This window comes from Mustelus asterias, chromosome 4 (assembly GCF_964213995.1).
Source record: "Mustelus asterias chromosome 4, sMusAst1.hap1.1, whole genome shotgun sequence".
Taxonomy (NCBI): Eukaryota; Metazoa; Chordata; class Chondrichthyes; order Carcharhiniformes; family Triakidae; genus Mustelus; species Mustelus asterias.
Window position 1 is genome coordinate 30,579,229 of NC_135804.1, and position 14,688 is coordinate 30,593,916.

The 14,688-nt window shown below is 38.0% G+C and overlaps 1 protein-coding gene across 4 annotated transcripts in view; it reads left to right on the forward strand.

Annotated features, from left to right (window-relative positions):
- The window catches only part of ap1g1 (adaptor related protein complex 1 subunit gamma 1), a 119,945-nt gene extending 109,855 nt beyond the window's left edge, over nucleotides 1-10,090 (forward strand). For all 4 annotated transcript variants that reach the window (XM_078210757.1, XM_078210755.1, XM_078210754.1 and 1 more), the window contains exons 21-23: nucleotides 667-827; nucleotides 1,522-1,620; nucleotides 6,592-10,090. In XM_078210757.1, the coding sequence (XP_078066883.1) occupies nucleotides 667-827; nucleotides 1,522-1,620; nucleotides 6,592-6,693 (362 nt within the window). In that variant the 3' untranslated portion in view covers nucleotides 6,694-10,090. The remainder of the gene's footprint in view (nucleotides 1-666; nucleotides 828-1,521; nucleotides 1,621-6,591) is intronic.
- The last annotated feature ends 4,598 nt before the right edge of the window (nucleotides 10,091-14,688 follow it).

Consider the following 14,688-nt stretch of genomic DNA (forward strand, 5'->3'; position numbering starts at 1 on the left):
ATGATAAAAATTGAATATGGAGACTAGGGAATGTAAGGTAGAACTCCCAAGAGAGGAGAAAGGGCTGAGGCCGAAAATGGAACCGGTGCAACTGAGTGCCCTGTCAACCAAAAGTGGGTTAACAACAATGAAAACGTTGCAAACATTCTGGCTTGGAAGGCATTATGGAATGGAAGCTGTGGAACTTGGAGAATGGAATGGGATCCTCAAGGCTGAGTGGAGCTGTAGGAACAGATGGATAACTACCCCTAGAAATTGAGTTTGAGGAGTTGAGGAATGGAAGAGAAGTGATGGTACAGGAGGGATAGAAGCTAGGAGCAAAGCTTCCACTTGACAGCAGGAAGTGGCGGTGATGGTTATTGACTTCGGGACCCAGGTAGAACCAGAACACACAATGTTCCATGCATGCTAGAAAAAGGCAAGCATAACCAGAACAAGTACAAATTCCCATAGTGGCACCTTTTGCAGGACAAAATGTTCAATGTGACAGCTTGTTTGGGGTGGTGGTTGATGGAGACAAGTTGCTCTACTCCAAGCAAAAGTGCAATTGTTATGAACAATGATGTAGATTGACCAAACATTCATGACTTAAAGGTTAGGGCCTGGAAACTGGAAATTATTAAGCATTGTTATGTTGTCACTGAATACATTTTTTTAATTCTACAGGCATTCCACCTGTTACAGCTTACTGTAAAGGTGGTTTGAAAATAGAATTTAACTTCGAACGTTCCAACACAAATCCTAATGTAACTGTTGTTACAATTAATGCTACCAACTCCACAGAAGGAGACATGACTGACTTTGTATTTCAAGCTGCAGTACCAAAGGTATTTATCTGGTTAATATACCATTAGGCCAAGGTAATTGTTGTTTAAGTAAATTACTTCACAACTGTCCACTAGCTAGGATGTTGGGTAACAGTGAGTGAGTAATTCATCAGTTAGAACAATGATTTAACAAAATAAACCCCAGCATGGGCTAAATAGACTTCCCCAATTTGAAGTCTGTAACATTTGAAGAGCTAATAAAATAAATGTGGTAATGATCCAGAAAATCCAAATTGAAGAGTTTTTGCCCCAAACGTACAAAATTTATGGAAGTTTATTGAAAGAAAAAAGAGGAATGGTGCAGACCCTAAGGAAAGGCAGCAACTTGATTTCTGTTGCTTGGCAGTGATCACAGCTGTAATCAAGCAATGTTTTCAGCTTTTGTGCTACATTATCACGGGCTGCTGAGGAAAGAAAAGTGACAGTTTTGTAAGAGAGCTCTGTTAGATTTGTGAATGAGGGATCAGTGCACTAAGCATTTTTGATTTTTATATTGGGTGTCTTGAGTCTGAGTAGTGCTTGATCTTTGATTTTATAAGAGAATTAAATAATAGGGATTTGTTTAACAAATTCTGTTTTTAGTCTCGTGCATATTTCAAGTAAACCCACAATACTTTTAAGTCTTAGAATAATTCACATATTTAATTTCTGTTTTGAATGCTTAAATCAAGGTTGTTTTTCTTGCATTTTGCAGACATTTCAGCTACAGCTTCTTTCTCCAAGTAATAATGTAATTCCAGCACGAAATGCAGGAGCTGTCACACAGGTCATTAAAGTACTTAATCCACAAAAGGTATGTCATAGATTCCTCGTGAATCACAATTTGAGGGATTCTTGGCAGCATTTGAGATCATCTTGATGCTGTCTTCCTCTTCAGTTTTTTTAAAGTTAATTTATTTGTGTCACAAGTAGGCTTACATTAACACTGCAATGAAGTTACTGTGAAAATCCCCTAGTTGCCACACTCCAGTGCTTATTCGGGAATACTGAGGGAGAATTTACCATGGCCAATCCACCTAACCAGCAAGTCTTTCAGACTATGGGAGGAAACCAGAGCACCCGGAGGAAACCCACACAGACATTTCAGCATTTCTAAACCAAATGCTTGGCAAATTGCCATGTAGCTGGTATAAAATGAATTTGTATGTGGTAAATAAAATACTGGTATTGAATTTATGCAAAATTGAGAAAGACAAATTTAAAATAGCCCCAACTCGGAATTGTTGCATTCTTTGACTTTTTAAAAAATAATTTTGTCCATATGGTCACCTTTAAAACAAACGTAACATGTGTCGACCATTTTTGTGATTATTTATTCTCGTATTAACTTTTGATAGTACATTCAAAATATTTAGTCATGGTTACCTTAGAAATAGTAATGGTCACATCCATAAAATCAGTTTCTTGAACCAAAGGTACTATCTATAACCATGGTGTAGCTAAACCACTCTCAGGTTTGGTTATAGCACTGTTTTTCATTAAAATTATTTGAAACTATAAAGTGCAGCATTAATTTTTTATCCCCTCAATGAAAAGCTTCACTTGAGCTTTTTTAGGCTTTTTCATGTTAATTAGTATGATCCAACTGGAAAGGGTTGGGAGTCGTAAATGGGGTTCCATACCCCTGACTTGGTCTAACTTGAGTTGGCGCCCTTCAGACAGCATGTGAAAACTTGCGTTGTTTTGCAGGCATCCATTTGCTAAGAAACAATGAGAATAAAATGTACTTATTACATCCCATTTTTGAGATTTTACATTAAAATGTGCACTTTCTGCCATTTATTTCCCAACAATTGGTTCAGATTCCACTATCAATGCCACATCTGCATAAATGTAGCACACATACCTTTGCTGTGTGGTAATTTACTTCATTTTCCTTCACTCTTCTCCCAGTGACTGGAATTGCAAGTTGCATTTCTACACAATTGCAGTCGTTTTTTTAGGAATGACTTCCCCACCCATCCAAGTGTCCATTAAAAGTAATTTGCATATCGCCAAATATAAAATCTTCCATGAACCAGTGCATTCCAGTGTTTTAGATTTTTTGCATTTAAAAAATTGCTGTTATAAGCAGCATTACTAATATAGCTGAAATGTATTTGCATTCACAATTAGAATTTTGCATAGTTCACCTGATCTTAAGTAAGCAAATGGCTTTTAAAAATTGCTGCAGAGCCATTTAATTGTTTTATTGGTGCATAATAATTAGTTGGTAAATTGAATTGTTTATTTTTAAAAGGTTGATGATTGATGTCTGTGCCAAAAATGCTTGCTTTTAAGAGCCTGTCCAAAGACGTGTACACAATTGCAATTGGCAAGAGCTCACAATAGTGATTGATTTGGGGTGTGGCCATTTTCTAGGGCGGTATTCAACTTCAACCTAGTTAATAATTGGGAAATGTGGGCTCTGTACCTTATTCAACCCCTTGATACTGCAGTATAGCACACTGGAAAATTACACGAGCTGCTTTTTTATGCTGTTCTCTGCCATGGGTTACCCAGGGCAACTGTATTTAGCATAGTCTGAGACTACTGTTCTCTGTAGTAACAAATATAACCACAGACCAAAGGTTTTCAAACTAAAACAGCCAGTATCTTTATATGAAGCAGCAAAATAATCGCAAGCTACAAATTTATATGTGCAAAATAAGTCTGTGAAGGAGTGATTCACTTACCCCTTGGGAGATCTGCCTCTGATCCAGTTGCAGTGTTTCTGTGAACTAACAAATCAAGTTCTTATGATACGAGGAGTTTGGTCTTCTATAAAAAAACAAAAGTTGATGACAGTCGGCATTGTTTCAGCAGCGATGAATTTTGTTGGACTAACCTTGGATTTTTTTTTAAGAGATCATATGCCTGTTCTGAATGCATATGTACGGGGAATGGAGGATAGATACAGGGTGGGAATGGTGGGGCTGAAGAGAAGTTCAAAGCTTTGAATTACCACTTTGAGATCCACAATTATGAACTAGGATCATAGGTATTGGGCTAATCCAGCAGTTTAGATTTTGGATCAGTAATCGGCTAAGCAGGAGTTTGTAAAAGATGTTAGTTTAAGTTAGTTCTGTTGAATCTAGAGTGAAGACCAGTTCCTCTTGGGCAAATGACATAATGAGGGGTAAGAAATGCCTGTTTCATGTCTTCAGAATTCTGATCTTTTGCGGTCATTAGGGCTTAAAGTGGCAACAGCACTTCCCCACTGGAGAAAAACAAGTCCGCCATTCCCAGCACTTGAGAAGGCAGGTGGAATTTGGAGCTCTGCTTTTGTATTCAATCCCTCTAGACAATCATGTTAGCTCTATACAGAATAATATTCGGGCTTATCTGGAATGCTGTTTGCAGTCTTGCTATAGAAAGGATCTAATAGTCTTAAAGAGCTACAATGAATATTTATCAGGATACCACCAGAGATTAGGTAAATGAGAGGTGATGCATTTTGGTTTCCCGAACCAGGGCAGGACGTACTCAGTTAATGGTAGGGTGTTGGGGAGAGTTATAGAACAAAGAGATCTAGGGGTACAGGTTCATAGTTCCTTGAAAGTGGAGTCACAGGTGGACAGAGTGGTGAAGAAGGCATTCGGCATGCTTGGTTTCATTGGTCAGAGCATTGAATACAGGAGTTGGGATGTCTTGTTGAAGTTGTACAAGAAATTAGTAAGACCACACTTGGAATACTGTGTACAGTTCTGGTCACCCTATTATAGAAAGGATATTATTAAACTAGAAAGAGTGCAGAAAAGATTTACTAGGATGCTACCGGGACTTGATGGTTTGAGTTATAAGGAGAGGCTGGATAGACTGGAACTTTTTCTCTGGAGCATAGGAAGCTTAGGGCTGATCTTGTAGAGGTCTATAAAATAATGAGGGGCATAGATCAGCTAGATAGTCAATATCTTTTCCCAAAGGTAGGGGAGTCTAAAACTAGAAGGCAGAGGTTTAAGGTGAGAGGGGAGAGATACTAAAGGGTCCAGAGGGGCAATTCTTTGAGGGTGATGAGTGTTTGGAACAAGCTGCCAGAGGTGGTAGTAGAGGCGGGTACAATTTTGTCTTTTAAAAAGCGCTTCGTTACATGGGTAAGATGGGTATAGAGGGATATGGACCAAATGCGGGCAATTGGAACTAGTTTAGGGGTTTAAAAAAGGGGCGGCATGGACAAGTTGGACTGAAGGGCATGTTTCCAAGCTGTAAACCTCTATGACCTCTGACTGTGAGGAATGACTGGAGGGAAGTGGTGTATTCCTGGACCAGTAATCAAGAGGTTTTACAGTAATCCAGAGGCCTGAAAAAAAGTTAATCTCCACTGTAGTACCTTGAGAATTTAATTCAGTTTAAAAGTGGCCTGGAAACTGTTGAATGTATGCCTGAAAATTGACACGCCATTTAAGAAATGAACAGTAAACCGCTAATCCCCATTGATGGATAAATTGAAGTCAAGTTGAGGCAAAGTAGAGAAGGGATGGGATTAGCACTGCAGTTATATTACCAAGAATTGTAGAATGTGACAGATTTCCTAGAATAATCAATGCTGAATTGGTTGCATCCTTGAAAAGGACTGGATATTTCCTTAAAATAAAATAAAGCAGGAAAATATAACTACACTTAGTTTGACCTGTACTCTATGTAGGTCCGCTCAGAATGCTGGCATCTTGTGCTAAAATTTCTTTGTCTGAGGAGTAAGACCATAAGACAAGAGCAGAGTTAGGCCACTCGGCCCATCGAGTCTGCTCCACCATTCAATCATGGCTGATATTTTTCTCATCCCCATTCTCCTGCCTTTTCCCCATAACCGCTGATCCCCTTATTAATCAAAAACCTATCTATCTCTGTCTTAAAGACACTTGATGACCTGGCCTCCACTGCCTTCTGCGGGGAGTGAGTGATAAGCAAGTGTCAAACTTGGCTCAAATGATAAAAGCAAAGTTTTGCAGATAAAAACAGAAAATGCTGGATAAACTCAGCAGTTCTGTAGAAAAGCCTTGTGGATCCAAAACTTAACTCCTTTCTCTGCACAGATGCTGCCAGACCTCCTGAGTTTATCCAGTATTTTCTGTTGGTTCAAATGATGGCACTCTTGTCTATCTTAATTTTTTGCTTTAAGCTGCTCCTGAATTTTTGCCTTCCTGCTTGAACCTTCTACTTTCCAGTCTACATAACAAGGCTAACTGGTTATGTTGCAATGTAGAACCACTCGGCTGAAATTTGAGTGAATAACTTGACTTAACTGTAAAATCTGATGTTTAGAACTCCATTTTTTAAGCACAAAGTTACTAGGAATAATTTGCAGTTCCCTTTTAAATATGATCTCCTTCCTCTAGGATTTTTTAAAGCATTGCCTTCCTTGATCTAAACCCAGGTTAATGCATGTTTTACTGCTGAATCTATGGATTCAATTCATTTAATCACATGCTTTGAGCCACACTGGCAAGTCACATCAATTGTCCATCTCATTGTGAGCACAGTACAGCAATTGTACAACTAAATAGCATGCTAAACTGCTTCAAAGTGGCATTAAGATCAACTGGAGAAAGTGGATTAGTCATACAGGCTGCATTAGATTCGGGTATTGTTCCCAATCGACAATTTTTACAAATGCCAGTAGCATTTATGGCCGTTTCTTCCAGCTGTAGTCTACAAGTTAACAGATCTATTAAATTCAAATTTGCAATTGCAATTTGAAGTTGCAGCTTCTGGGCTGCTGATCCAGGACCTTACACGGCTATTGTTTTTCTTTTAATGTTAATCAATTTTGTCTTTCTGTTTTTAGCAACAACTTCGCATGAGGATAAAGATCACATATAACCTCAATGGATCACCAGTGCAAGATTTAGCAGAAGTAAATAACTTTCCCCCTCAATCGTGGCAGTGATTGTTTGGGTGGTAACATCCTCTCTTCCACCAGTGGATTTTGGTAAATCTTTGGGAAGGTCATATCCTAAGAGTGCCCTTATGCACAACATCATAACATGTATATCAGCCCTCCATGTGGGTTGCAAAATTAATGAACAAACTTTGAGGAATATCATGCCTACAAATGCTGATCACTTTTCAAAACACACCCATATTAGTCTCTATCAACATCATGTTCATCGTTGGAGTATCTGCTTATGGTATGCACTACACACTCTTCCTGCTTTACCCAGTGATTTTTGCAGAACTTGGAACATTTGCACAGAAGATGTGATCCAGTTTGTCAGTATGTGCCCAGCAGCTTTGCAAGATTTCAGAGCACATCAAGAAGCTATTGTTTTTCTACTACTCGCCACTTGCATTTATTGGCAACTAGAGCAAAGAACGTTATAAAGTGGTTGCAGTGGATTCTATACCGTAATGATTTTTCATTCAACAAAGGATCTCACAAAATATCCAACTGTCTTCGAAAGCAGTTTTGCCCTCTTTAGCATTTAACTTGTAAACAGTATAGGTTATATTAGATGACTCTCAATGCTTTGTCATCCAGAAATCTACTTTTCATGGGTGAGGATTCCTGATGCTTGCTCAGTCAGAAAACAGTACCAGTTAGTTCACTTGCTGAATTTTGATAATGAGCTCAATGTCTGTGACAATCTGATTTAGCAACAAAGAATCTTCGTTGTATCATTGTTCTCTTGAACAATGTGACTTCCTGCCTTGTTTTTCAAAAGCATAATTTTTTAAATGGTCTACAGTCACAAAGCTTGAATCTAATTTTTTTTACGAGTCTGCAAAGCTAGTAATTTGATACTATTCCATCTGCACTGTGGCTAATTTGCTAACTTCAATTGTCTGGACAGGAAAGTGTTTTGATTATTGGTCCCCGTGTTTTCTGTTGCAAGATTAATAATTTCTATATAACGTACCAGCAAAATATTAGTAGTCAAACACTTCAGCTTCCCGTCATAATCTGATACATTAAAGGTCATGTGGCAGTTTAGTATTTCCTGGTCAACCTTGTCTCTATTATGAAATACATTTGTCAGTTAAATTATGTAACCATTTTTTGAAGGTTTTTAAACTTCAAATTTGGCTTAAAAATAAGTTTTGTGTATTAGCATTTTGCTATTGGTGATTGGTGTCCAACAAATCTTAAGATCTGTGAATATTTGGAAGTTCCTATTGTGATTAAAACACATTGATAGTCTATTCACTTTCATGGTCTTAAAATTGCAGAACTTTTCCCAGTATATTGTTAGTAAATCAATGCACTAACTCAATGTCTTAAAGATCGTAAGGCTTAAAGTAACAATGGAAATTTTGAACATTTTATGATTCTACAAATGGATGAATGCAAAGGGATATGGCAATTTAAATCTCAAGATTTACCTAACTAAAACTGAGCAAAATGGCTTAAATAAAAACATTTCCCTTTTGATGTGAAATTTTAAAGTGGCTTACAACATTGGGAGTTTTTTTTTTAAGTATTGTATTTTCTAGCACACAAGTACTCACTTGCCCATTACAAGTATGGTTTTGTAGCTGCCATCTTATTTGGTCTTTTGAATTGTGGGTGAGAACAAATATTTAATTTTTTCAGAAAGAAATATGTCGGACAGTTTTTGACAAGTCCTGAATGTATTGGGCAGTTGATGGTATATATACTTGATGCTCTTAACAGCTGTAAGTGCAAAAATACTGCTTCTTCAGTAACTTTTATAAGAAGAAACAAGCTTATTTTTTAAATTGAGGCTACTGCAAAACATAGCAAGCAGTTCTGGTCTTTGAAAGAAGTTGGATTTAACTGTTGGAAATGCTAATTTGTATGCACAGTCTATAAGCTGCAGTGTGTTTTTGCAAGATCACATGGATTCAATAAATGAGTTATGCTGGTAATGATATCAGCGTAACTACAATCTTCTTGTTTAACATGAAACATGGATTAATACAATGGAAGAAAGTTTTTATTATGGTGTGTTGAAAGAACATCTAGGATTAAAAATATTTTCATAATGCAGTCTCTGACATACAAAATCATTCCATTATTTAAATAGAGGAGTTGTGATTTATTTACATTGATTCAACCTGATCCTACATAGCTGAGGAAAAATTGATATTTCTCATGTTCATGATTGCTAGTTACTTTGTTTAAGCATTCAAGCTTAGTTATGTATGTATAGCAGTACTGACTGCAGGATAACACTTGTCTCCAAGAATGTGGATTGCTGAGATTGTCTCCTTTACCACTTGGCAAAAGTTATTCATGCATCATTTCAATCACAGTTGATTCATTTAGTTTAATGGACCATCTGAACTGACAGTATAACCTCACTACCTTAATGGAACAGCTGTGTCTGTGCAATTATGTGCATTTGAATTATTTTTGATCACTTTATAAAATAAAAGCTTAGGTCAAAGTTTAATTTTGATTTGGTAGAGCAATAATAAATTGAATGAATCTCATGGCTTTCCCTAATGGTTTAAAATCTATACTGATAAAAATGAGCCCACTTGTTAAGTGAAACATTCTTTTGTAATTTAAATTTTATTTCATGAAGACTTTAATCTGTTTTGGGAATAACAGTAATTTCAGCTGTATTTTATTCACCGTTAACTTTGGGTCACAAAATATGCAAAATTATTTTGGGCTCTTTGAGTTGTTACAGAGCAAGAGACAAGAATAGGCAATAAAGTATTGTATCCCAGAAAATGAACTGCATTGTTAATTAATGTCAAGTTAAACTGAATAACTGTTGGTGTGGCCCCTTAAGATTCTACATGAGATTGAAAAAATATATTTCCATTAAGATGGCAACAGTAACCTTAATATGGATATTTATTGCATGTTGTCATACGTTACTGCATACTGATGACAAGTACTTCACTTCAAAAAATATTATTTTAAATTTACAGTACGTATGTGTCAGTTCAGGGCATCGTTTCAGCTAGTTTTAATCTGAGACAGTATTTCCTTATCATTTATTTGGTATCTTCCTGTTGAACAGGGGCACAAATGATTTCCTAGCCAGCTGAGATTGAGATTCCATGCCAATGATTTAATTATCATGTTTTCAATTCGCATCTTTTTGTGGTTTGGGGTTTTTTTTTACAACTGGCACAGTACATCAGCCTTCATTGATCATGTTAGGAACCTTTGCTATAATGGATTAATGAGCAATCTGTGTGTAAAAAGTTAAATCTTGATTTTGGTTACTTTGATCATAAACATACCTTATTTTTCTTTTCCCTTTAATCTTCTTCCGTCCGGAGTGGTTAATTTAGCACTGATCAGAAATTGAATCCCCCAGTTTGTGAAGTTCTGTTCCACATCATCCAAAATATTTACACTTTTTTTTTAATGAACATAAATAAAGTTAGTCATTTGAGTTCATCTCAATAGGAAACGTTGAAAGGGATTCTGTCTAGACATGGGCCAGGATTTTATGGCCCTTTCTACCCAGCGGAATGTTATGGTCCCACCGAATTGAATGGAGATTTAAATGGCTCGCCACATTGACGTGGGTTTGGAGGTGTGGACAGCTTGTGGTGTGGCCATAAAATCCTGGCTGTGATTTCTAACACACCAGTTTTTTGAAAAATGTAGCAACGGTGTAGATGGAACAAAAATATTTGCCTTTGAAACATTCTTGAAGAAATTCAAATTATTTCAAACAAAGCAATGCCACCTATCTGTTAACCTTTTCCAAGTGACAAAAGTCACATGTTTGCTGTGCTGACTATTCAAATTCATCAAAGCACTGGATTTTTTACTTGGGATTATTTAAACTGCAAATCACTTAGCAGGTGTAAATATTAAAATGAGTGAAAAGCAGACGTGAGCACTCCCATGCTGTTGGATACAGAGACTTTGATATGAATGTAGTAATGAAATGATTAGTGTCTAATATCTGAAGGGAAGCAGTGTAATTAAATATTTTGATTTTTGTGCATTATTCTTCAGGTCTGCAGAAGAAATATAAATACTTATAAAGGGGTTGGGGTGGGCAAGCTTGAGATATAAAGCAGACATTTTAACTACTGATTAAATTCCTTTCATATGCTGTGCAATAACGTTGAGGAAATGTGGATCAGCTTGTTTTCAGGTTCTGTGTTGATCTGTTAACATTATCTCTGGTATTTTTATTGCTTTGAATCTTTGTGCTGTAAACTAGCTGTTTCTGCACTTGCACCTTTACTATTCTATACAGACTCCAAATTTGAACCGGTTGTTTTGTCACATGGCTTCAAAGCGCCATATCAGTCCCACCTCCATTCCTTTTGCTGGGCCATGAGTAGCAAAGCATCAAATGCATTAATAGTGGAGAGGTTTTTCATCATTGCTTATATTCTTATAGGGTGTAAATTTTCACAATCTTTTCATGGGACTGCTTTCCTAAACTTTATGCATGCATCCAAGAATCTTAAATTGGATCAGTTATAATCTAACAAGTATGAATAAATAGAGTTCTGTTAGTTTCATATCACCTGCCAACACCTTAATTATTGCCAGATTAGTTAATTTATTTCAATAAAAAATATATTGATAGATAGTTAGGTGCAAAGAATATCTTTACTCACAAAGATGATTGCATCACTGGAAGATGCATATTGAAATTTGCTGGGATGCTTCCATTTTTCTTTAAGTTCTCAGCCAGCATAGCTATGGGAGATGAAGGGGTTGTGATGAGTTAGATAATATGTACCTGAGGTGAACTGATGACAGTTGAGCTCATCTGTATCCCTTTAGGTGTGTGCGCCCAGGCACAAGAAAGCATAGTCGTAAGATTTGAGGGGGCTACAGTTCTACTTGCCTTTTTCCAGGGCCAGGTTTCAAGAGCATTGTTACCAAGATTGAGGGGGTGGGGGGAGCAAATACTTTGGGAAACTGGGCTTAGAAATAAAAGATTGTATTGATCTGAAACATGGTGTGATCCAGGGTGTAAAATGGAGGTTAGAGTGGGCTAATTTTGGAGCCTTGTTTGAACTATCCTGGTCTAATCTGTACCTCTGAAAATTGGTTAGAGCTGTGTTCAGAATGCATGATTTTTTAAAACAAAACCTGTGTAAATAGCCTGATTTGTACTTGATTTCCACTACCCAACATGTTAAAAGCAGATTCGACTGGTGAAACTGAGCCTGCAGCTTTTGAAAATTGAATGTATCATTCCATTGTTTTTACTGCAAGACTGCATTGTTACAGTGCCTCGTGGTGCTGTGAAAGGAGGGAATGAAATCCTGGGTTGTATCACTTTCCCCATCCCTCTGGTTTTCCTCCATAAGGTGTGCCGCCTGTGATACTTTATCCTCATCTATATCTTTCAAAGTTTTATGGAGTAAATTTATCATTGGGAAATTAAACAATTACTACAAACTTATTTTTTGAGATATTGTACAAAATAAAGTCCATTGATCTTAAAAGTGGATGGGACATAAAGGTTGTAAACGCTTACCTGGGACATTTTAGAATTCTGTATGTATTGTCTTTTGGGTTGGAAAAATTGATCATTGACTAATAAAAATGGAAAAGTCCGTAATTAACATTTTGTGTTTTATTACTGGCATGATGTGGGCTAAATAATGTTATGCATGATTGGTATTGACTGCTTAAAAATAATTGTATTGCTACAGCAATTTCCGAAGCATTAAATTAGAAGCATGACCTTCGCTTTACCAAATCCATGCCATCTATCAATGATCTCCTTTCTATACCCTCAGTGTTCTCTAATTTTATCCCTAATGGGTGCTCAATGTTTATCCACAATTGAAGACGAACTGGCTTACATTTTTTGGAACATCTCAAATCTTTCTTGAACAGTTATTGGCACAATTTTGGTTAAGGCCAAACCACTGTCTTCACAAGGCTCTCTATCTAGGATGCATCCTGCCTGGATGTCATGATTTTTATTTTATAGTCCCATTAATCTTTGTTTCCCCTGAAGTATCTCTTCCATGCTTTCCTCGATCACAATACTTATCATTCATATCAATTCCCAGCTTGGGTCACTGTGTGGAGTTTGCACATTCTCCCTATGTCTGCGTGGGTTTCCTCAGGGTGCCCCGTTTCCTCCCATAGTCTAAAAGATATGCGGGTTAGGTGAATTGGCTGTGCAAATTGCCCCTTAGTGTCAGGGGACTAGCTAGGGTAAATGCATGGGGTTATGGGGTAGGGCCTGGGTGGGATTGTGGTCAGTGCAGACTAGGTGGGCTGAATGGCCTCCTCCTGCACTGTATGATTCTATGATGATTCTGCCGTCTTCTCTCAATTACAAGGTAATGACGAGTTAAAATTCTTAGTGAACCACAATCTGCTCCTCAATGTACTTGCTGTAGAAAACAAACAAGTGCACTGTCAATGTACCTGTATGCAGCAGATACCTCTTAATCTGCACAGATAATTAAATGTTTTAAAATCCATTAACTGCAGACTTTTAATACTGGTTGAAAATATGGAGTGATTGTCAATGGAAAAATTTAAAGATTATTAATGAACATTTCTGGGGGAAGAATAGGCTAAAAGGTATTTGTGAAAAGTTGAATGAAATTTAAGCCATCCATTCTTGTGTGTGCAAATTCTAAGGTGCACACAAAACGTCATATCAATCTTTTTTTTTGCTGCTTGTCATGTACTATTTCCCCCCCCCCCCCCCCGCCCCATCTATAAATCAGTCCTCCATGTTGAACACCACTTGGAGGATGTACTGAGGGTGGCAAGGGCATAGTGTGTATTCTGTCCATCAAGAGTGGCTTGGTAGTACCATCACACAGCTGCCGAGTTGTAAGGGACATAGCTACTAGACTGAGACTGTGGAAAGTGATGAGGGAGCCAACAAGAGGGAAGAACATACTTCATCCTCACCGGCCTGCCAAAGCAGTAGGAGTGACCACAGCACAGCTTTTGTGGAGATGAAGTTCAGCCTTCATGTTAAGGATACCCTTCATCATGTGTGGTGCTACCATAGTGTTAAATGGGATAGTCTTCGAATGAACCTAGTAGCCTAAATTTGACATCCATGAGGTGCTGTGGGCCATCAGCAGCAACGCACTCTAATCTGTAACTTCATAGCTTGGCATATTCCCCACTCATCATTCCTACCAAGCCATGGGATTGACCCTGGTTCAATGAATCTCTCCACATCAATGAAGAGTGCAGGAGGGCATGCCCAGAGCACTACTTAAAAATGACGGATCGACCTGCCAAAGTAGCAGTAATTGCATGCCAACAGCATAAGCAAGTAATAGAGCCAAGTGATCCCACAACCAACAGGTCAGATCTAAGCTTTGCAGTCCTGCCACATCCAGCCATAAATGGTAGTGGACAATTAACTCACTGGAGGAGGCTCCTCAAATATGCCCATCCTCATGGTGGAGGAGTCCAGCACATCAGTGCAAAAGATGAGGCTGAAGCATTTGCAACAAGCTTCAGCTAGATGTGCTGAGTGGCTGATCCACCTAGGCCTCCTCTGGAGGTCCTCAGCATCCCCAGGAGAGCCCTGGCAATATTCCAGCAATAGTACTGAAGACTTATGCTCCAAAAATTGCTGTGCCTCTAACCAAGCTGTTCCAGTACAATAATAAGTCGTATCTATCTGGCAATGTGAAAAATTGCCCTGGCATATCCTGCACAGAAGAAACAGAACAAGTTCAACATGGCCAATTACCACTGCATCAGTCTATTCTCTGATCAATGAAGTGACTGAAGCGATCATCAACAGTGGTATCAAGTGGCACTTACCTGCTCACAAATGCTCAGTTTGGGCTCTGTCAAGATCACTCAGCCCTTGATCTCATTGCAGCCTTGGTTCAAACATGGACAAAAGAGCTGAATCTGAGAGGAATGGGGATTGACTGCTCTTGACATCAAGGGGGGATTGACTGCTCTTGACATCAAGGGAGCATTTGACTGAGTGTGGCATCGAGGAGCCCTAGCAAAACTGGAGTCAGTGGGAAAACC